The following is a 23,268-nucleotide window of genomic DNA, read 5'->3' as shown; positions in this document are numbered from 1 at the left end:
CAACAAGATTCTGTTATTCTTCATTGCAGCTGTTGTATGTAATGGCTTACTGAATCTGACTCACGGCACAGTGCAACCAAGTGACTGCTCTACCCAGGCTGAACTTCCTTACAACACTCTGTGTACATTCACATGTGATGATGGATTCTCTCTCAGTGGTCCGTACAGTAAGGTGTGTACTGACCGAGGAGTGTGGAGCGATGCACGCCCAGTCTCTTGCTCAGGTAAACTCCATGTGTAACATTGTCATTTTGGCTGGTTGCAGAGGGCCAGCGTAGTGTCCTCTTTGTACCTATCTGACTGACCGACTGACAGACTCCCCGACCGACTGTCACTTGTGACTTACACTGGTTGTAGGCTGGTGAGGACAGTCGGGCAGTGCTGTCATATAGGATTACCCTGTAACACCATTGAATGGGCTGAATCTGGCCCAGACGAGGTGCATGAATTTAAAACAAATTTAATTTTCTGTTTATTTTATTGAATGGGGATTCCTCTTTTTCGAAGTTAACAGTTTATTGGGTTTTAAATGAGTAACTTGTATTTTATCTCTTGTGTTCACGTACCAGTTTATCTTTATAATTTGACTTAATTGTTGTAGGTTTATGTTTATTTTTATTGAATTTTAAATAACTTGAAGTATCATTGTTCTTATTGTAAGGAGCATTTGATCAATTTTACTTGAAAAATGTGCGGTAGAAATGTTTATTATTAATATACGTGTAAAGATACCATTAAGGAGACACGGTATCGTAATTTCTTTGAACGGTGGGAGACATCGGTCATGTCTCCCTAATGTCACAGCCCCCCTTTAGAGACACAATTTTGCTGTAGCAATCAGGTTATATTTGGTACTCGTGGTCTAATTAGTAAACATACCGAAATTCGTGGAGAAAGACAAGGGAATATTGGGTTAGGGCACATTTAAGTTTGAAAAATTGTGTGCATAAGTCCATGTCTCCCAAATGTCCAATCCAGGTTAATTATTATTATTATTATTATTATTTTTATGAAAAGACTTCCAGTAATTAGCCATTTTGAATCAAGTGAATAATAGTTTGGTTGGTTTGTCCTGTCAGATCATCAGCCACCGGTCTTCACGGACAACTGCCCGGTGTATGTCAATCAAATTGCACCGGCCAACATGAGACAAGCTATTGTCAATTTCCTAACGCCACAGGCCACGGATAACTCTGATGACTTCTCTGTGAGCAGGTCTGTATAGAAAAAAAAGAAGTCTGTCCTACACTTTTTTTAAAGTTTAACAAATACATTGACTGGAGCAGGATTTGAACCTGCGACCTCCGGATTGCCGTTCCGGTGCTCTACCAACTGAGCTATCCAGCCCTATGTTGGTGGTTCCCCAGTTTGTCAGTATCTTTGTTCAGTTTCTGCTAGTCAGAAGCCATAAGCCCATATAAGCCATGCAGCCAGGGATCACGCTCATAGTCATGATGCTAGCAACATTAGCAATGTTGGATAAATCCCCATTGGTGGGTTGTTGATCACGTATCATTGCATTACTTGGCCCGACCCAGGGCCCGGCCACACCCCAAAAAAATAATAAAAATTTCATTCCGTGGTAAATAGAAGTTCCATAGCACTGTAGTATAGCACTATAACATGGCTATAACATAGCTCTAATGACAACAATTTATTTAATATAAAACAAAAAAATGAATGTTTTACATTCGTGCAATTGAAATATGTTCCATTCCATCTGTCACCTCATTGAATTATTCTTACCATTTCACTCATAAACATTCATGGTACAAATCTTGCTTTGTTTGTATACAGTCAAGACCGAAGCCTCGGGTCAGGTTCGTCATTCACTGAGGGTACAACTCGTCTGATATACACTGCTACAGATGCTGCCATGAACAGCAGACGCTGTGATGTGTACGTCACTGTACAAGGTAAGGCTATATTGAAGCCAAATAGTTGTAGATAGCCGCAGACTTACAACATTCATATGAGTGCCTCCAATTATGAGTGTCCTCTGATGTCAAGTCCTAGGCTCCTCTTCTTTTAAATGTACAGTTTTACCAGGAATCACGACTTGTTTTAGCTTAGTATTTCTACTCTGTTAAGATTTCATTACAGCAGTCATTAATGCGTCTCCTCAGTGCAACTACAGCTGCACAGGTCATGCATAATTCATGCATCTGGTTACTCACTCATGGCTGTGATTGGTCAAAATATCATGGGGGAGGGCTTAATACATTGGTCTGTGGTCTCCGTGCATATGTACCCCCTCTACTGTAAGACATTCGAATGCATTGCTGACAACCCCTGACACTCATGAGAAGATGCTTTGCCTTTGTACACCTTCATAATATCCTGCGTACTTTGCCACGGAGCTCTCAAACAGTGGTCCAAAAGCACCCTCTCTTCTTGGCACATGGAGCCACATTGGACTGGGACCTTTCAAAGAACATACAAGTTCAAGTGTACCGAAAACCCCAAAACAAAGGAGCTGTTTTCAAACGCTACCTTGTGTGCGATGACGTAATGTTATCCAGCACGTAAAGTCCTCCCAGAATTCCACCTGTATCCCTTTATATTTCCATTCCTTCTTTAACCCTTGACCTTCACAGTTCTGCGCTGTCGCCCTCTACAAGCCCCTGCCAGTGGTTCCTTGGTCCAGTGCCCCAGTAACATCTACGGAGCCAGTTGCAGCTTTGCCTGCAATGCAGGCTATGACCTGGATGGTCCTAGTAATAGGACCTGTCAGAGAGTTATCGACAGTGATCAGATGAATGGTGTCAACCAGCTGAGTGGCAAGGACTTGCAAGTGAAGTGGTCTGGGAAAAGCCCAAGATGTTCACGTAAGCAGCTCATCATGAGTCATTATTGTATTATTCAAACTGCAGAGAGTGATGCATTTGTGAAGCATCATAATCTGCTGAACATTCATCCTAAAGATGAGATGACAGTGCTTGTGTCTTTATCTATTCTCTGAATATTTGACAGTATATGAACATTTCTTAGTGAGCAATTGTGAGGCATTCTGGCAAATGAGATGGAACTGGGCACTGGCCGTAGTGGAGAAAAATGTAAAAAAAGTAATGGGGGCGATTAATTTTGAAATCATCAGATTTATTGATATTTGTAATTTTGTATGTCTACAACACATGTTTTAAAGAAATAGTATAAAAATCGTTGAATAAATGTGTTTTTAAGAAAAAACAATTGGCATATTTCATTTTCACGACAACAAAACAGTGTTGCAAAAGTGGACCCGGAAATTCATTCTCGCACGCATAATACAGGAATAACACAAAAACGCCCAGTTTTTAAAGGATAGTTGTGTGGATGTTTATATCCTAGTTTTAAATGTTCTTTCCGATTAACACAATCTCGTTCAAAGTGCGTTTTGTAGCCCAATTGAGCTGTTCCAGGACCTAGTGTCCCTTTAAAATTTGATGTATGCTTCCATAACTGGGAAGAAAAACTAGCTAATCGTGTTGAAAAAATATATCCAGCTTAATTACCCTCAGTGTGGGAATTTTAAGAATATGAGGACAGCATTAATTTTATAAGTTTCATAAAAAGGGGGAAAAAATTGCCCCAAAATGGACACATTTGAAGAGTTGATGTTGTTCTTGTGTTGCGTTTAGTAAAGGAATTTCACAGTGAGGTTTGGTTGTTTTTTCAGCGGTTACTTGCCCGGCCCTGGCTGACCGGCTCCCTGCTATACGCTCGGGTTGCTTTCAGTACCCACCAGCAACTGAAGTGCTGGGCACCACTTGCAGCTGGTACTGTCCTTATGGCTACGGTGGAGTTGGTTCCCAGCAGTCTATGTGTCTTGCAAATAGCACATGGGATGTGGTCGACTTCTCCTGTGAAGGTACGCAAAGTTGATTACTCTACACTGAATTTTGAAAACCCCTTTGTGAGAATAATAATCGTATGACATCAAAATACCATGTGACCATGAGGTTTTCCCATGATTGGCCACCATTGCAGTAGGCAAGTGCTTGTTTAGCAATCACGTCATGCGTTGAAAACTGACAGTAGAGCTTATTTTCAAGTAGGTTAACTGCAGATTCTTTATCAAATGGCATGATGGTCACTACCTGTACCGTGAACGGTTGTCATAATCTTGTCAACCAGCCACTTGATATTGGCTCCCATGTTTTTCTCACAGTGTGCCATCAATCACAGCTTGGAAGGCTTGCCTACTACAATGGCAATGCTGACTCTCTAGTTTGAAGTGTAAAATACGGACAACTTGATTGTATTGCACATGCCTAAGTGAAGATAGTTGGGACTGACAGGTCACGTGTAATAGTTAGAATCCATCAAAGGTAAAACAGACCAGATTTTATAGGAGTTTAAATTTCCTATGACACCGGTGCCCAGATGTTGGCCTGGTCACTTAACAGTCTACAAACTCCATAGGTTGGGTAGGTTGACTAATATTGCATCTGTGATATATCTGTTTCTATTTCCACACAGAGCGTAGTTGTCCAGCTCTAGTGCCCTCTGCTGGTATGGAGATATCTCCAGCTATTTGCCTGACTTCCCCAACCTTCAATGACAACTGTCTGTGATATATCTGTTTCTATTTCCACACAGAGCGTAGTTGTCCAGCTCTAGTGCCCTCTGCTGGTATGGAGATATCTCCAGCTATTTGCCTGACTTCCCCAACCTTCAACGATAACTGTTTCCTGCGTTGCTCACAGTCAGGCTACAGGGTGGATCCTCCGGCCTATGACTTCATCCGTTGCCTGGGTAACGGGGATTGGTCAGGTGACAGCACTGCATTCACCTGCATAGGTAGGATTTTGCTCTGGTCACGCTTTGGATTTGTTCGATATCGTCAAATTCATTTTATTAAATCTCTTGTTTGTCAGCTCAACACTCACAAAAAAACCTCTCGTGATGAGCGTTTTTGTCAATCAAAGTTCTCAAATAAACCACAAACTAAAGGAAACTGACAAGGTGCATTATTTATAATAATTTTTAAAGTTGAACAGAGAAATTGACTGGAGCAGGGTTTGAACCTACGCCCTCCGGATTGCCTTCCGGTGCTCTACCAACTGAGCTATCCAGGCCTATGTTGGCAAGGTATCGCCTTCTGTCACGGCGAGATATCGCCATAGAAGGCACTGTGCAGATGAGTTCAACCAAAACAATTCTTCAATCCCCGTTCTTGTTGGTTTAGTCCCCTAGGTAACTTTTCAGCATTATCTACCATTTAGAAATCCCTAAGTGTACCGACCAGAAATCCGGACTTTCTACCCTCAGATTACGAGGTTCCCCATTTCACATCGTGCCCGCTGGATATCCTCACATACGCACCGCGAGGCGCATCCGATGCCACTGTGACATGGAACGTGACAGCAACAGACAACTCAGGAGAAACACCCTCCATAGCCTGCAATGTCCAACAACCAGCGACCCTGCCAGTAGGGGAACACTCACTCAGGTGTACGGCTACCGACGGCGCAGGGAACCAGGCAAACTGTGACTTTGAAGTCCAAGTTAAAGGTGTGACATTAACATTAATGTCCGATGTAGATTGCAATCATTGCATTAGTAGTTCCCATTGCAGATTAAAGGGATGAAAGTGTGATGGAGCAGTTGTAAGCATGTGGTTTATAACCAGTTGGGGGCCTGGTTCCCTGTAATGGCATGAGCCGAAACCAACGCTATTATTGGCAACCAGCTACCTGAACAGTTCAACATCATGTGTATAACTGCTCCATCACACTATTATTGCCATTCCTAAACACATATTTGGTCAAAACCATAAGCAGTAAACAAGTTGACAAATTTCTGAAGATTTTGTTTTACTGCAGTTTTACTCCATTGTTCTGGCCACTTCCAAGGTGTGCGATGAGTACGCAATGTTGTCTCTTAATATGGCCATCATATAAGAGGCTCTCAAACACACACTTAGCTGTAGTCTGTGTGCTTGATGCATCCTGTAGGCATGTGGTGTTGAGCACAGGGTCTTCCGCCTGGTCTTAAGCAATACCGAGCGGTGTTTGAATGGCTGTTCTAGACCACCCACGTGACAGATTCTCGACCGATAGGAATAGGTAGTCTGTCTCAGGTATTTATAAATCAGATGTTATATTCGTTCCAGTTCACCGATGCCAACAGCTCAACCCGCCGTTTTACGGCGACTTTGTTGCGGCGTGTGACAACAGCCACGGATCTACTTGCCAAGTCCGCTGCCAGAATGGCTACACGCTACAGGGCTCTGACACTGCTAGCTGCTCCAGGAATGCCAGCACTGGGCTGATGTACTGGGCCTGGAATGGTCAACGACCATCCTGCCGAAGTAAGTGTAGAATAAACAATATTGTATCCTGCATGTTTGTCCAACATTGGTCCAAAACAAGAACGGTGCATGTTCACATCATGTTTAGGGTTAGGTTGTGTCATAGGGGTTCATTGAGACTCAAATAAGCAAGCTCCATGCTGTCAATTCCAAATCAAGCTTGTCTTTGAAAAAATAGTAGTCCAGAAACAACACTGGCAAAATACTGTAAAATGTGAAATAGACCTCAACTTTGTTAACTTTCCTTTCGATGTTGCATTCCCTTTGTGACAAAAGCCTTTCTTTGTGATTGTTAATCCCCTGTAATTTGTGACTGGACTTGTGACTGGACTTGTGAGTTACTTGTGGCCACAACACTGGACTTATGTGAGCATGCACTGTGCTGTCCAGTCAAGGTCAAGTTAGTGTTTGAAATAACACAAGTCAGCCAACAACTCTGGCAAAAACACTGTGAAATATGAAACTGGTCTTCCTTCATTTATCCACTGCTGGATAAGTTTGTTATCTAAAACTTGTGAGGTCAGTTTCTGGGTACAAACCTTACACAGAGTATTCAAGAGTAGTCATAGTGGCTTGACGCAGAACAATGTTTTTGCGACAAGCCAGCCTATTGTCCTCTTTCACCTATCTCACCGGCTGTCTGACTGACTGACTCCCCGACTGACTCCCCCCCCCCGACTCCCTGACTGACTCCGCCCCCGACTCCCCGACTGACTCCCTGACCGACTCCCCCCCCCCCAACTGACTGACTGACTCCCCCTCACTTGTGAGCTCAAGACTGGTGTAGCTGGTAAAGAGTGTCGGGCAGTGCTGTTGTATAGGACTACCCTGTAATGCCAATGAATGGGCTGAATCCGGCCCATTGTGCAGACCAGATGCATGACAAGACTTCCAGTCAATAGCCATTCTGAATCAATGGAAGAGAATTGTGTGCACTCTGGGACCAGGAGGTCTTGCCCTGCGCAGTTATAGACGGTTTGCCTACGGGTACGAGGCGTGGCAGAGGTCGCCCTAAGCAGTGCTTGGTAGACAATGTGACGAAGTGGAGTGGCAGAAGTGTAGAAGAGCTGAGAACAGCGGCGATTGAAAGAGAACAGGTGATGGCGGCGAGCCAAGGGATACGCCCCATTACAATCTGAGGATGAGGCGGCCACGGACGCAAGTCTGTGCCGAATGATGATGATGGACCAGCTGGACTTGGCTTGCTTGTCTAGTTTATACTTCACGATGATTGTGGAACTTCCATACTACAAGAAATTGAAATAGCCAATATTTATATACAACAAATTCTTTGGTTTAAGTAATAATAATAAACATGACTGACTTTTTTTCTCTTGTAGTTGCCAGCTGTCCACCCTTATCTGATCAGCTGATTCCCCTGGGTGGGGGTGTCTATCCGTCCTTCTGTCGTGGTCCCATCCATCCATATTACGGCAGTGTCTGTCAATTCTACTGCCGCAATGGATTTGATTTGGTAGGCCCTGCAGACCATCAGAGACTGACATGTCTGTCTAACGGAACGTGGGACCAGAATCCATCTACACTCAATGTACAGTGTCGGGGTAAGTCAAAAATACGAGATTAAAATCCTCACAGAAAAAGGTTTATATTCCCCATGCATGGCTGTTGAGGGTGACTTGCGAAATACAAATGTTGAATGTAATGCTATGCACGTTCTTTTTTGTTCACAACATTATTTTTAAAGCCAGAGTCCATCATTGGCAGCTATCCTAAAAGTAACTGGCGTAATTATTGTTGGAAAACATACTTGGTTGAAAGATAGTAAGGGGACTAAACTCCCTGTGAAATTATTCTTTCTGGCAAGCTGTCATTTTGAAGAAATCAACGAAAGAATGCCTTTCCAACGGTGCGTCTTAAGAAGCACCATAGGAAATTTCCGTCAGTAGTTCATTTTTATTCGGCGAAGCTCGCGCAAGCGTTGGCACGATGCACACGCGTGCGCGGTTGCTATAATTCGTCCGATCGGTGCGCGGCATCATGTAGCTGCAATCGGCTCAGTGAGAACGTGTCTCGGACGTTGAATTCAGGCCCAATTCAAAACATGATTCAGCAACTTTTGATTTGAAGTCGAGATCCTAGAATGTTGCTTTTCTCGGAATATACAGCTGAAGCTGAGCTGAAACTTCATCAGGTTAGTTGTTCAGCACCCTTCTTTAGATTTTGAGCAAGTCTGTTGCTTCAAACAAAACATTTGTCACATACATCAGATGAAACCCACGAAGACATTATTGGCTGTTTGTAATTTAATTACTGGTAAGATAATTCTCATGGATTTTTATCTATGACAGACAAAGTGCCGCCAACCCTCCGTGTCTGCCCAGGCTCTCTATCAGGCTCCATGTCAGGCCAAACGCTGGGCGTTGTGCTATCCTTCAATATCCCCATGGCTGCTGACAATTCAGGTACCCAACTGACTGTGATTAAGACTCCACCGGACATCACCTCACCGTACAATTTCACTCGGGACACCGACGTGTCGTACATCTTCACTGATGCTGGAGGGAACAGCGTGGCTTGCAATTTCACCGTTAACATTCAAGGTACACTTTCATTTCTGTTGTTAGGGTTCCCATAGTCATGGAAAAATACCTGGAAAATCCTGGAAAGCTGTCATGGAAAAGTCACTGAAGTTTATTTTGTTAAGGAGTCATGGAAAGTTGATATTCCAAGAAAAAAGTCATGGGAATGGAATCCTGCACAACCCGTATGCGTATGATGATGCGTAGTATTTGGCTGTGACAGTCTTCTAGTTTGCATTCCAATTTACTAAACTTCCTTTTTTTATGCATGTATGCTCTATCCGCTCCTTTCACAAATACCCCTCAACGGCAAAGAAAGGACAGTTGGGAGTGACCGGCCGATTGCCTGACTGCAATTCATTTGCAGCAAAGCGCGGCCACTGCGTGTACATAGTACAAATCCCCTGGTGTACATGCGTCACACACAAGGAACGGTGCGCGTCAACCAGCGAAATGTCCCGCCCATGGGACGTCGTTGCTAGGTAAAAGGGCGCCCTCTCTTGTCAGCGCACGGAGCCCATACTTGATGAATGCTTTACTGGTGCTCAGTGGTCTTGTGTCAAACTTGACTGCAGAAAGGGAGTGACATCCCTTGCTTCAGTGTGGCGACTGGCCAGTTTATTTTAAGTGGGCTCCTAAGATGCCAAAAACAGTGTCGAATTGGGTCATGGAAAGCTATAATTTTGTTCTGGGAAAATGATGGAAAAGTTATGGAAATTTCATTTTTCAAATTTCAAATTTCAAGATTTCTGTATATGAGCTCCGTGCGCTAACAAAGAGGGCGCCTTTTACCTAACAACGACGTCCCTTGGGCGGGACATTTCGCTGGTTGACGCGCACCGTTCCTTGTGTGTGACACACGTACACCAGGGGATTTGTACTATGTACACGCAGTGGTACGGCTGCATGTCACGGCAAAATTGGAGTCAGGCAAGATGGCGTCGGTCGGTCACCCCCAACTGTACTTCCTTTGCCGGTGAGGGGGTACTTGTGAACGGAGTGGATAGGAACCTTGTAAATTGATTGTTACTTGCCAGGGAGTACTAACTGGTCGGTCAGTAAAATTGAAAGCAATCACCATTAAAGCAATGAACGATTCAATAAAAGCAGATTTCAAATATTTTTTTTCTTCTTTCCATTTTCAACAGATAACCTGTCTCCTGTCCTTCAGTCTTGTCCAGAGGACCAGGATCTAACAACTGATCAAGTTAAGACCCTGATCACATGGCCAGAGGTAAGAGCTATGTCAGCAAGGCATGCAGTTTTTCCTCGGATCAGCTGATTTCCTCGTTTTTTACTTCACACTTATGCCGTTAATAATTGAGAAACACTCTATAAAGTCTTGCAAAGCTTGGAATTTGCCCTTTTTTGTGTTACTTCCCAGTCGCATGCCAGAAAAGTCGTATTCGTTTCTGAGGCCTTCCTGATATTTTTATACTTTTCGTGCTCCTCATATTCTTCTTTCCTAAACAACTTTTAGGTTTTTAGGCTTTCCCTTAAGTGTACTGATGCACTGCAGATTATAGTACATGTATCTCTCAATATCTGCTAAATTGTTCTTCACGGCATATATGATCTTTTGCTTTTTATGCTTTTTTTCCATTTCCAATAATAACACCACTCAAAATCCAAAGAAGAATGTTCAAAATCTAGCCTGTTTGAAGTTTCAGCTCAGTGGATATTACTCTTTTTGAAAAATAATGCACAGCCTTTTGATCATGAAACCAGATGTCGTCAGTAGCACTCTTTATCTCCAAAGATCAGTCGATTGACTGATCGTTGGAAATCACCTTCATTTCTAGATTTCTTGTCAATGACAGCAAGCCAGACGGAACAATTTCACAGGGTGTTTAGTACCAGTAGGGTCTTTAATCCAAGCGAGCTTTTGGACAATAATTGGCCAGGTTTTTGGGGGGATAAATACAAATTATTATCATATATGCCTTTAATATGAGCTTTATTTAATCAAATATTGAAGGTAGAAGGTATTGAATTTTAAGGGTAAAGTTTTTTATGTGGTATATTTGCAGCCGGTGTTTAGTGAGCTGACGGGCGATGCAATGGACATTAGTTGCAATCAGCAGAATGGTTCGTCCATGCAATGGGGCACTCACATCATCCAATGCAGCGCAACTAATCTGGACAACGGCAAGACCACTATGTGCCAATTCACTGTCACCATCACACGTGAGAGATTTGTTGTATGCTTCACAGGCTTCTGAATAAGGGAAAATGTGTGCTCGGTCGGTGTTAATCACTCTGTTTAAGACCGCTTAGAGTCTGGGTGCTGATAATTACCCGAGCCGGAGGCGAGGGTAATTATCAGCAATTATCAGGTAATTTTCGGTAAGTGTTTAAGACCAGCTAGCCATGTCTTTATCATCCATTTAAGACCGGCCACGTGACAGGCTCTCGACCAATAGGAATGTAATAAATGTTCAAATAAATGTTCAATGTGAGAGTAGCTGAAGAGCTCATACAGAAATATTACAGAGCTGAGAGAGTCCTGTTTCTGGGTTGCTTTACTTATGAATGTATTGCAAAAAAAGTGCACAATTTTAGTGTCTTCCCCTTTTGCAACATGATACAGACAAAAACGAATTGCTACATGTTACTGTTGCTTGTAAATTATTTTCAGCGAAGCATGTTGCTCTTCTGTCATCTCCCAAACTGCTAGATTTCTAACACTGCTCTCATGAGAACCTTCCTCGACAATTTGTGCACTTTCAGCTTTTGTTTAATTTAGTTCAAGCATTGTTTTCATGTAGTTCAATCATTGTCTTCATTTACTTGCCTCCCAAGTAAATGATTGAATTCATTACAATCATTCATTAAATTTTTTCAATTCTCATTATTTCAATCTTTTGTTGCATGTTTCACAGCCCACGCGTGCATGGATCTGCCCGCACCACGGAACGGCGCCAAGGCGTGCGACAGTTGGGCCTACGGACGCTTCTGCTCCATGTTGTGCAACGCAAATTACGACGTGGGTCCTCGTGACGGTTCGCGCACCTTTCTGACTTGCGGCCTGAACGGGATGTGGTCTCCCCCTCCTGGGGTTTTCCCCAACTGTGCTCGTAAGTTGTTCAGACTTGGGTCCCAGTATGGTTCGATTGAAACTGGTGGGAGTGGTATATCATTGTGAAACTGATTGAACGCTTTCTTTGCTTTTATAGGGAGGGTACGGCCCGGACAGTTGAAGGTGTTGACTGATCTACATTACTTCAGTGGTGATTGCTCATCTCCTGACGCACAAGCTAAGATCAAACAGCAGTTTATCGCGATTCTATCCAGCGAGAGTGGTTTCGGTGCAATTTGCACCCAGAATGTGGCCGAGTGTGACGAGAGCAACGTAGAGGTATCCTGCGCTCCCGCTAGAGGTGCTCCCTCTAGAGGCAGGATCTATCGACGGGACATCGGCATCTGGCACGAATCGTCACTGGACTTTGGATTTGAGTTCGACCAGCTAAACGCCAGCTCTCCAGAGCTCGGATGGGATGAGCTCACTGAGCATGCCCAGAAGTGGCTGGCCGACATGCGCGCAAAAGGGAAGCTGCCATCGAATCGCTGGGTTGACCGGAGACGAAAACCCAAACCAATTCCATTCAAACGCAGTCGACGGTCTACAATGTCGCACACCTTCACGGTATCCTTCGGCATGAATTACCAACTGCCTGAAGATCCAACCATGTCGGATTACGAATTCGAAGACGAGAGTTGGATCGGTTATGACGCACTGTATGACATAGTGGACAATGTACAAGTCATGGCTGACAGTGGTGACTTGGGGCTTTCAGTGCCTGGCATGGAGATTAGTTCCCAACCTCAGCTTGATTATACTGAACCTGGTCCAGCCTGTCCCCATGGGTACCTGCCTACACCTAGCATGACCTGTGGTATGTCAATCTATCTCAGTAGATGTCTTTCGTTTTATTACCATCTAAACTAAAACAAAATTTGTCACAAAAAGCAAGAGAAACTGAAACATTTAAAACTGTTGGCATTAAAGAATATGGACACTGTTTTCAAACATTCAGAAATGACACTTGACTGCACGTAAATAGTAGGATCATCCATCCTGTGAAATCATTGAGCTGGAATGCTATCATTTTTCAAGAAATGAGGAATTAACATCAATGCCGTTGCGATCGTTGAGCTTTGAACGGCAGTCTATGCTTTGCGTCAAGAAAAAATGAAGAACCATTGTTGTCCAGTTCTCTCTAAAGCATTCTATCTACGGAGCTGAAATTCCTACCTACTTTAGATTGATTGTATTGTTGTTCCTTGGTACAAAGGTACAATTTTTGCAAATGGTGTCCATTACCTTTTTTTTTTAATTCTGTGGGTTATTTATTTTTTCATTTTTAAGGAACCATTACCTTCATTTTTTTCCGTCACCTAATTTCTGTCCTTGCAGTGAGTTGTGCAGTGGGTGAATTCTTTGACAATGCCACCCTGGACTGTGTGGATTGTCCTATCGGTCAGTATCAAGATGAAGATGAGGAGCCACATTACACCTGCAAGATGTGTCCCACAGGAACCTCCACCATCCTAGCTGGCTCCACCAATCTTACTGACTGCCTGCGTGAGTACAAAAACATCTGTGAAGAGTCGCCACTGCTATAGTCTTCTCTAATAAACCGATCCCATTAAACCCCACCCACTGCGCATGTGAGTGACAACACCTGTGCTTCTCCAATGTCATACTGCATGTTGCAGCCGCACGCCTCATGCGCACATACACACACATGTCAGACTTTTGAACAATCACGGCTGCGATTGGTCAAAACGTCAATGGGCAGGGCTTAGTAGATCGGTGTTCAGTAAGGTTTGCCATGAACTGATCTGCACAAGTAATGAATTTCAAGTTTCACCCATGTTGTTGCATTTGTACGAATATTTGCAATATTTTTTTTTTTAATTTGACGGAGTTTTGGCACCAAGTGTTCTCTGGTGGAGGATTCAGATTTGATGTCTGTTGTAGCACAAAGCAGCTTTGTTTGATATAGATATAAATTGTGATAGCTAACTTTGTAACTTCTTGTTGGTCAACGAAATTGATCAATAAACATTTTGGGCAAGACGTGGGATGATTTGAGTTTTTTTGTAAGTAAAGTTGCCTCTCCGTGAAAGCACTCAAAAATGGCCTTTAAATTTGTTTAAAATTTCTTCTTTTTTTTCTTAATATATTTTCTCCCATAGAAATATGTCAGAGCGGGTAAAAGTGGGCTTACAAAATACATCACATCACCAAATGCAAAATTTCATTTGTTTTGTAATACAAATTTGCAGTGTTGAATATTGCCCTCATATTTTGCACTGTAATAAGCAATCTCAGCAACTGTCTGTAAATCTAATAACACCATTGAAATAAACACCACCCAGACCAAAAATTTCATCAAAGGTTACTTCTGTATTTTTGTACTTCTGACGTTTTCTTCCACCTGATTCAGGCTTCTGTCCTAGCGGTCAGTATTCCAAGACCAGACTTGAGCCATGCTTCCAATGTGAGAAAGGATCCTACCAGTCTGAGGCTGGATCAGTCTCCTGTCAGCAATGTCCAGTTGGTCAGTCTACAGCCAGGATTGGATCCACAAGCTTACTGGACTGTGCAGGTATGGGTTGCATGATGAATGCAAAGTCATTCATTGGATCATAAGATGTGAGTACTAAGGGGAACCTGGAAGTTTACAAGAAAGTGATTTTGATGAACAGTATTGATTTTCAGGTGTAATAGGAGTCTATGTTACAGTAGTATCTGGTATTTGACATCAATGAATAAATCAAACATGTCTTGCTGTGATTGAAAATGAAGAATTACAAATTCAGCATACCTAAGGATTAACACCCTTGATATTATGACTTACGATTGTCCTCTGCTGAAATAATACATTATGTCCCTTGATGATTTGTTTTCACAGACATGTGTCCCGCCGGGTCGTTCTCCACTTTTGGGATCCAGCCGTGTGTCCTGTGCCCGCTTCATAGTTACCAGCCCCAGCGAGGTCAAAGTTCATGTCACTCGTGCCCCACCAGGCATATAACACAGGTCAAAGGAGCCACAGATCTGAGCATGTGTAGCTGTAAGTGCAAATGCTTATTGGAGACTACTAGACCAGACAGAAATGAAGACGGCATCGGAATCGCTTGTCTTGAGCTATGGGCTCCATGTGTGAACAAGAGAGGGCGCTTTTTTACCACTTTTGAGAGCCCAGTGATTGGGACACAGGGTGTGCGTGTACTGCTTGCATGCATATATTGCGAAGTACGTGCGACTAATTTTAATTCGGAATGTACAAAAAGCCATAGTGTTTCCGCGTGAGCGTCAGGCGTCATCGGCAATGCGTTCAAATGTCCCTCCTAGTGGTCTCCCCCAACTCTCCGTTTCTTACTGTTGAGTGGATACTTGTGCACGGATCCCATAGGAAGTTGACTTAAAAGTCACCTATTTGGCACTGTACTGTGAATCCGTTTCATTTCTTGTGCCTCCTCAGTAAAAACTTTCTGCACTGCTGCGTCATGTACGAACGGTGGAACCTGCGTGGAGCAACTGGAGTCCTTCCGCTGTGAATGCCCAGCGGGTCTGACCGGCTCACACTGTGAGACTGATGTGATTGACTGCCAGCAAGATTCTTGCTTCAATGGAGCTACCTGTGTGGATGAACTCAATGGGTTCAGCTGCACCTGTGCTGCTGGATATCAAGGTAATGGGATGAGGGGCGGTTCTTAGGGGAAAAAAGGGGGCGGGTCACGTCTTATGTTTGTACTCTGTCACACTGTGAGACTAATGTGATTGACTGCCAGCAAGATTCTTGCTTCAATGGAGCTACTTGTGTGGATGAACTCAATGGGTTCAGCTGCACCTGTGCTGCTGGATATCAAGGTAATGGGATGAGGGGCGGTTCTTAGGGGAAAAAAGGGGGGCGGGTCACGTCTTACATTGTGAGGTTCCACCATGATGTTAAATACAAACTTTCGTCCTTTTTTCTTTTTGTTGTTGCAGGTGATGATTGCTCTCTCCTGATAGATTTCTGCATGAATGATCCTTGTGAGAATGACGGTACATGTAGCAGTCAGACCAGTGGATTCACATGCGCATGTGATGTTGGTTTCACTGGTGTCAGGTGTGAGAAAGACATTGATGAATGTCTGATGCATCCCTGCCAACACGGTGGATCTTGTGTTAATGTAGATGGAGACTATCTATGCCTGTGTGTTGCCGGCTTCATAGGCGATAACTGTGAGACTAATGTAGATGAGTGTAAATCCAACCCATGCCAGCGTAATGGTACATGTGTGGATGCTGATAACGGATATCACTGTCAGTGCATCACAGGTTACTCCGGTAATCATTGTGAGATTGACATAGACATGTGTGCCAACAACCCTTGCAGCAACGGTGCAACCTGCCAAGATTTAGATGATCGATATCAGTGTGCATGTCCCCACGGCTATGGTGGCAGCCACTGTGAACTGGTCTTGACTCCATGTGATTATCATCCATGTGAAAATGACGGTACCTGCACTGAGACATTGACAGAGGAGACTGGATACAAGTGTGAATGCTTGCCAGGATTTACCGGACCGGAGTGTAAGATCAATGTGAATGAGTGTGCTAGTGGACCATGCTCTAACGGTGGTACCTGCATCGATGGTGTCAACAGATATGACTGTGTCTGTACTGATGGCTTTGAAGGTCAGTATCATTTCTTCTTTTCATTACATAGTCTGTGATTGACAAAGTTAAAATAGAGTCTTGAACTCCGATTCCATTTCATGGATCCTCAGTCTGATTGCTAGTGTAGTTGTTACAATTTACTGTGTGAATGTAAGCTTTGAGACAAACGTTACACAAATGCACATCAACTGCTTCAAAAATGGTCAACTTGTAGACAAGGTACTTGGGTACATCAGACAAACAGTCACAAGTCCAGTCATAACTAACAAGGCACAGATTGAGTTGAAAAGCTTGCTAATTGACTTTGGACTGGATGACTTGTGATTGACTTGTGATTGACTTGTGATTGACTTGTGATTGACTTGTGATGGACTTGTGATGGACTTGTGATGGACTTGTGATGGACTTGTAATGGACTTGTGATGGACTTGTGATGGACTTGTGATGGACTTGTGATGGACTTGTAATGGACTTGCGATGGACTTGTGATGGACTTTTGAGTTCAAGGCAGTAGACTTGCTGGTGCAGTAACTGTTCCATTTAGCAACGCAGTGACAAAAGTCCCAAGTATCTAACCAGTGTCCCAAGTATCTAACCAGTATTCCAAGTACCTTAACAGTTTCCCTGGAGCCAACTACCATCCAATGTTGACAAATTCTCTCCCCGTGGGGTTTTTCAGGACCGCTCTGTGAGGGACGTCCAGACCTCTGCAACCCCAACCCTTGTCAACACAACGCATCATGTGAGGATGAAGGAGAGGATTATTACTGCACCTGCCCTGCCGGTCTGTCAGGCAGAGATTGTGAGATCCAGGTGGATGCCTGCCATGACGGAGAGACCTGCTTTAATGGTGGGGTATGTGCATCGCCCTCTATGGACCAACTCTGTCTATGTCCGCCAGGATTTGTGGGTAAGTACCAGAGATAGACAGCCTGTAACAGTTCTTGACTTTGATAAAATAAAATTCTGCTGATCTGCGCATAAAGAGTAGGTGAACACTTTCAGAAATTGACTGTAGCAAGTTTTGAACCTATTACCACTGGATTGCCGTTCTGGTGCTCTACCGACTGAGCTATCAACCCTATGTTGGCGGTTCCCCATTTTGCCCATGTCGTTGTTCAAGGGTGCTAGTCAGAAGCCATAAACCTGTATATTCCGTGTAACCAGGGATTATGCTCACGTCACAATGCTAGCAACATTTAGCAATGCTGCAAACCTGGCAATAGACAAATGGGGATCACTCAAAGAGGATACGGGTATTAAAATGGTATTTGCTTAAACTGAAAGTGATGTTTACTGTCCTTCCATTTGATGATGTGTTCAACTTGAATAATCTTGGCACTCCTTGTCGCTGGTTTCACAATTTTCTGCCCGCAGGAGAGCATTGTGAGATTAACATCAATGACTGTGCCAATTCTCCATGTGCCAACGAAGCTCCATGCGTAGATGGTATCCAGTCGTTCACCTGTCTTTGCTTGGAAGGTTTCACTGGTACTCTGTGCGAGATCGATATCGATGAATGCGCATCCAATCCCTGCCATAATGGAGGGGCATGCGTCGATCAGATCAGTGGGTACCGGTGTGACTGTACCGATGGTTTCAATGGAATTGACTGTGAAAACAACAAGGATGATTGCGTGGCCGGAGCTTGTGGCAACGGTCGATGTGTGGATGGCATCAACTCATTCAAATGTGTGTGTAACATCGGTTTCAATGGCCGTAGGTGTAACAAAGAGATCAACGAATGCCAGTCTCATCCATGCGCCAACGGTGGTGCATGCTGGGATCTGGTCAATGGTTACATCTGTGATTGCGTAGATGGATGGATCGGTGAGCAGTGTGAGATTAATGAAGACGATTGCGCCAATACCCCATGCCTGAACTCTGGTCATTGCATCGACGGCCTACAGTCCTACACCTGTCAATGCTTACCAGGCTTCACGGGTCAGAACTGTGAGACCAACATCAATGAATGTCTGAGTAATCCTTGTCACAACCAAGCAACCTGCATCGATGGAATCAACATGTTCACCTGCGATTGCAAGAAGGGAAAGAAAGGTACACTGTGCCAAATTGACTTGGGTAACTGCCAGCCAAATCCTTGCAAGCACGGTGGGTCTTGTACCCCAACTACTACTGGGTTTGTGTGTCAGTGTCAGGCTGGGTTTGAAGGAGCAGAGTGCCAGACTAATATTGATGACTGCGCCAACCATCAGTGTCTGAATGGAGCAAGCTGTATTGATCAGGTGAGAGTTTCATCCGGTTTAATCATTCCAACTTGCATTACTCACTGAGCTCAATTGACACTCCTATGTTGTATCTGGCTGCTACACTTCCCCACAATTCAGATGCAAAATTCAAATCAGTGCCATTACTGCTGACAATGTATTGTATTGCACCATTAATTCTCAAAACCTCTCTCAAAAGTCCCACCCGAGCCTCAGATTTTATTCCTTGCCTTCAAAATTTCAAACACCACAAATGCCTTTGTGTTCGTTTCACCTCATAAAAGAGCTTTGGTTTCAACTTCAGCAGTAAAATATTTCACAGCACTGACATGTTATCCATCGATGTTTGTATGCAGGCCAACCGTTATTCCTGTCGCTGTACTCCAGGCTACACAGGACAGTTTTGTCAGACAGTTTTAGACATCTGCTCAGCTGAGCCGTGTCTGAACAACGCAGTCTGTCTGCCGAGTGTAGACAGCACAAGCCACTGCATATGCCAAGCAGGTAAACCCATCTGTAAATGTGCAAAATGCATTAGCCTACATGTCAACAATCAATGGTTGAGCATCATGCACTCTATTGTAGGGTTGTGACTGTCAGTTTGAATCCATTTCCGCAGGTTTCACAGGGATGCGATGTGAGGTAGCCATTGATAACTGCACACCCAACCCTTGCCTGCATGATGGTACATGCATCAATGGGTTCAACTCCTACTCCTGTGACTGTCCACCAGGCTATAGGTTAGTGTCAAACATTAGTACACGATAATTTATAATTCCTGCTAACCAGTCCAACATATTGCTTCCACATGGATATTCAAATCTATTTGAAATCTTCTCATTTTTCCACACCAATAATGTGCCTTTTTTTCTGATTTCTGATTTTTGTTTGCATACTTTTTTTAGTCTAAATAAAATATTCCGCTGCGGATACCTTTTTTAAATAATTATATGTCTTTTTGTTTAAGGCATTTTTGCCACAAGTTTTTGGCTTATGTTAATTTTTTTCCACATAACTTTACGGTGAGATTTGTTCTCTTTGTCCTTGTACTGCCCCAGACCACCCAGCCTGTTACTGTACTATTTCTATTACTATACTCCCTGTACCACCCAAAATCACTTGCGTACTCAATGGGTTTTGTGGAATTTTCAGTAAATAAGTACAATGTAATACAATGTAGCATCGCTGCTAATGGGTTCAAAGCTCAAATGTGCATGATTTGTGTTCTTGTTGTGTTCTTGCAGCGGCACTGAATGTGATCAGGATATTGATGAATGCATTGGTAATCGCTGTCAGAATGGAGCTGAGTGCATTAATGGCATCAACCAATACGACTGCAAATGCAGACCAGGATTTCAGGGCGAATACTGCAGCCAGCGTAAGTTGGCTTATTTGATTTGTTGATTTCAGAGTTTGAAGAAAGTTTTGGCTTAAAAACACGCCCTGTTAAGTACTTTGGATAGTTGGGATAATAATTGACCATTAGTATGGTCTGCTCCTACAAAATGAGGGTTGAATCTCCGGGTTCCAAACAGTTTTAAGTTGGAAATCTTTTGAAGACTTGTACCCTAACCCGCTAGGCATTTTTGGCTAGAAATCCTGCTAAACGCAGAAAACGCAACATTTGTCAAAATGACATGCCTGCCCAGTGTAGCAAGATCCATCAGGTCAAATATCTCCAGGCCAAACTGCCTCAGAGTCTGTAGTCACCAACTGCAGCAGGATACAACTGTGGCATTGTTCAATGGGACTAGCGCTCCTCTACTGTGTTTTTGAATTTCCTCGTTTTTTGGTCTAAATTCCCAGTTGCATGCCTGATGACAATACTTCCAGTGAGCAGTCATTCTCCGTCAAATGACTAAAATTGTGTGCGTTCTAAGACCAGTTAACCTATAACTTTGCCTAGTCTTGTTATCACGGACATGACTGGGTCCATGAACACATCTCTGTTCACAGATGAGTCGTCTGATTTTGATGTCAGTCTCCGAGGCGGTCATCACAGTCAGTACATCACTATACATCGAGCCATTACTAAACCACTCAGAGCGTTCACCATCATGATGTGGATTCGATCCGGCACATCTGATGGGGATATACTGACCTATACAACCCAGAGCACTGGACAGACACTGCAGAATGCACAGATTGCCCTGAGTAACCCTGGGTCGTTAGATGTCTACATTCAAGGGTAAGCTGTTTTTATCTATTGATGATTATTTAGTCCACGAAAGTCTTCCAACTTATTTCCAGGTGGGGTCCCTTGGTAGAAGATGTGGAAGGAAGTTACAGTTTTAGTTTTAGTGTGTACAACCATAGCTTGTCAACGGAATATCCGATTGAAGTGCAACAAACAGTATTGTCAGGAGAACTTTATTCTCTTTCCCAATACCCTCATTTCGACCTCTGCCCAGTTCTGTCTCATTTTACCAGAACGCCTCACAAATGTGCAAAAATGCATCATAAGTAGGTATCTTAATGCCTTGTGTTTTGTCCCTGTGGCCTAGGTATGAGTTTTCCTCCCACACCTCGTTTGATGACAATCGTTGGCATCATCTGGCAATCACTTGGGATGAGCATGGAGGCATCCTCAAGATGTATCGAGACGGGTATCTGGTGCTGATACACTCTGGGATGAGATCCGATACCAGTATCAACAGTGGAGGGGAACTTACGCTGGGAGAGCTACGTAGTGGTGAGGTGCCATTTACTCTCATTGTTGGTCACGTACAAAGCAGCGGAATGATGATGATGTTGATGATGATGATGAAGATGATTGATGGTGATGATGATGATGATTGCCGTTTTACTAGTGCCATTTTACTGGCAGAAACATGTACAATGTGGCATGGATTTGCAGTCCTTACTGGTTTTGGCAGAATTTCAAGAATAATTGTTTGTTTCGGAGTTCAGAAGGAATAATGTAGGTGTTTAACCAGCAATCCGCTGACTTTAAACGTCAGCATGCTGGCTTCCCACAAGTCAGGAGAAAATTCTGAAAAAAATATGGGAAATTTAAAGCTTTCACGGAAAGTCATAAAAAAGGGTCACAGAATATTTGTTCTTTAAGGAGTCATTGAAAGTTGATATGCCAAGAAACAACCGTCACCATTGTGCAAGCTATTGTACAAAGCAACTGCCCTGAACAGATTATCTGAGCAACAGCTAGTACAAAGATTCCGCCAGATTGAAGGGAAGCTCCGTGATAGGAGAGATAGAGTACCAAAGTGTGACGTCATTTAGAACCAGCAAGTGAAGTGCAAACGAATGGAGTACGCGCACGTGTTGGTTCACGGGCTGAACCACGCCCTAATGTCTTTTACACACATAATTGTGCGCGTGATGTATTCACTTCAGTACTCTATAGCATGCCCAGGTTGGTCTATAGCAGAACCGTGAAACATCAATTTGTGTAATTTTATTCATCGACAGACGGCACTCAGCAGGAAAGTTTCACCGGTTCCCTGAGTAACGTCAACATGTGGGATACAGCACTGATACCGCCAGTCATTCTGAAACATGCTCAGACTTGTGGCTATGTTGTCCCTGGCAACCTCATCCCCGCTGCTTACTTCATCAACTGGGGCTTCCTGGGCGAAATTCAAATTCAGACGCCATCACTGTGCGACAGTAAGAGCTTCATCTGCCCTGAGCTCAGTTTAGGAGCTGTGTTTTGTTTTCAATGAATGTTGAACTATTCCATTTGGTTGATAGATTGTCATGCAGTGGGTTTAAAGCTTGTTAACATTGATCAATCAGAAGACATGAAGACTAAATGCCAGTTCATACTTCACATATGAATGCAAAGCAAATTTGACGTTAAGAAACATACACTGCTAACTTTGCCAGAGTTGTAGCCAGCCTTTATTCAGACTGCTTTCAACCTGAACTTTCTCCTTGTTTTTCCTGCAGTGGTAGACGAGTGTGCCTCCAACCCCTGTGCAGCAGGCAGTACCTGCATTGACGATGTCCATCGTTATATCTGCCGATGCCCACCGGGCTTCACTGGCCAACGCTGCCAGACAAACATTGACGATTGTGGAACGGGCCCAAGCCCTTGTGACAACGGGGGAACCTGTGTGGATGGAGTAGGCAGTTTCAGCTGCGAGTGCCCGCATGGATTTACAGGACAAGTGTGCGAGCTGGAAAAAGGTTTGTACTAAATGCTGAAAGTCGGGTTCAGTTCAGCAAGGTTAGGAAATATTTGTCAGTTCAGTTGAGGTTCAGCAACTAATTGAAACGTCAACGGAATTTGCTTCAATTTGCTTGTGCAATGCACCCAATCAGACCAAATGAACTGAAATAATAAAACTTAAACATTTTTTGCATTAGAAGATGATGGAGGCTGGAGTGAGTAGAGTGAATGGGAGGAGTGTAGCCAGTCCTGTGAAGGTGGCACTCAGTCCCATCACCGTTCCTGCACCAACCCACGCCCAGCCTACGGTGGCAGCACCTATGTAGGTCCAATCATTAAACTGTATATATTTTTCCATTGGCAGTTGATGGAGGCTGGAGTGAGTGGAGTGAATG

At 43.6% G+C, this 23,268-nt stretch overlaps 1 protein-coding gene and 1 non-coding gene across 2 annotated transcripts in view; one reads left to right on the top strand and one right to left on the bottom strand.

Annotated features, from left to right (window-relative positions):
- The window catches only part of LOC119727282 (sushi, von Willebrand factor type A, EGF and pentraxin domain-containing protein 1-like), a 46,759-nt gene that overhangs the window by 15,821 nt on the left and 7,670 nt on the right, over nucleotides 1-23,268 (top strand). Inside the window, exons 16-43 of the mRNA XM_038199136.1 lie at nucleotides 30-224; nucleotides 1,080-1,215; nucleotides 1,798-1,916; nucleotides 2,598-2,828; nucleotides 3,659-3,850; nucleotides 4,582-4,782; nucleotides 5,254-5,496; nucleotides 6,098-6,295; nucleotides 7,636-7,857; nucleotides 8,605-8,856; nucleotides 9,984-10,069; nucleotides 10,866-11,022; nucleotides 11,718-11,912; nucleotides 12,012-12,731; nucleotides 13,253-13,420; nucleotides 14,289-14,450; nucleotides 14,757-14,918; nucleotides 15,330-15,539; nucleotides 15,839-16,531; nucleotides 17,193-17,423; nucleotides 17,891-18,759; nucleotides 19,098-19,245; nucleotides 19,361-19,481; nucleotides 19,986-20,119; nucleotides 20,698-20,929; nucleotides 21,246-21,433; nucleotides 22,171-22,368; nucleotides 22,651-22,890. Of these exons, the coding sequence (XP_038055064.1) occupies nucleotides 30-224; nucleotides 1,080-1,215; nucleotides 1,798-1,916; nucleotides 2,598-2,828; nucleotides 3,659-3,850; nucleotides 4,582-4,782; nucleotides 5,254-5,496; nucleotides 6,098-6,295; nucleotides 7,636-7,857; nucleotides 8,605-8,856; nucleotides 9,984-10,069; nucleotides 10,866-11,022; nucleotides 11,718-11,912; nucleotides 12,012-12,731; nucleotides 13,253-13,420; nucleotides 14,289-14,450; nucleotides 14,757-14,918; nucleotides 15,330-15,539; nucleotides 15,839-16,531; nucleotides 17,193-17,423; nucleotides 17,891-18,759; nucleotides 19,098-19,245; nucleotides 19,361-19,481; nucleotides 19,986-20,119; nucleotides 20,698-20,929; nucleotides 21,246-21,433; nucleotides 22,171-22,368; nucleotides 22,651-22,890 (6,903 nt within the window). The remainder of the gene's footprint in view (nucleotides 1-29; nucleotides 225-1,079; nucleotides 1,216-1,797; nucleotides 1,917-2,597; nucleotides 2,829-3,658; nucleotides 3,851-4,581; nucleotides 4,783-5,253; nucleotides 5,497-6,097; nucleotides 6,296-7,635; nucleotides 7,858-8,604; nucleotides 8,857-9,983; nucleotides 10,070-10,865; nucleotides 11,023-11,717; nucleotides 11,913-12,011; nucleotides 12,732-13,252; nucleotides 13,421-14,288; nucleotides 14,451-14,756; nucleotides 14,919-15,329; nucleotides 15,540-15,838; nucleotides 16,532-17,192; nucleotides 17,424-17,890; nucleotides 18,760-19,097; nucleotides 19,246-19,360; nucleotides 19,482-19,985; nucleotides 20,120-20,697; nucleotides 20,930-21,245; nucleotides 21,434-22,170; nucleotides 22,369-22,650; nucleotides 22,891-23,268) is intronic.
- Trnaa-ggc lies at nucleotides 1,275-1,347 on the bottom strand. Its single transcript has one exon. It is a non-coding gene; the product is annotated as a tRNA-Ala (tRNA).

Source organism: Patiria miniata, unplaced genomic scaffold (assembly GCF_015706575.1).
Source record: "Patiria miniata isolate m_02_andy unplaced genomic scaffold, ASM1570657v1 HiC_scaffold_20, whole genome shotgun sequence".
NCBI classification, from domain to species: Eukaryota; Metazoa; Echinodermata; class Asteroidea; order Valvatida; family Asterinidae; genus Patiria; species Patiria miniata.
The sequence above is the reverse complement of the archived record's forward strand: the minus strand, read 5'-3'. Positions and strand labels throughout refer to the sequence as shown.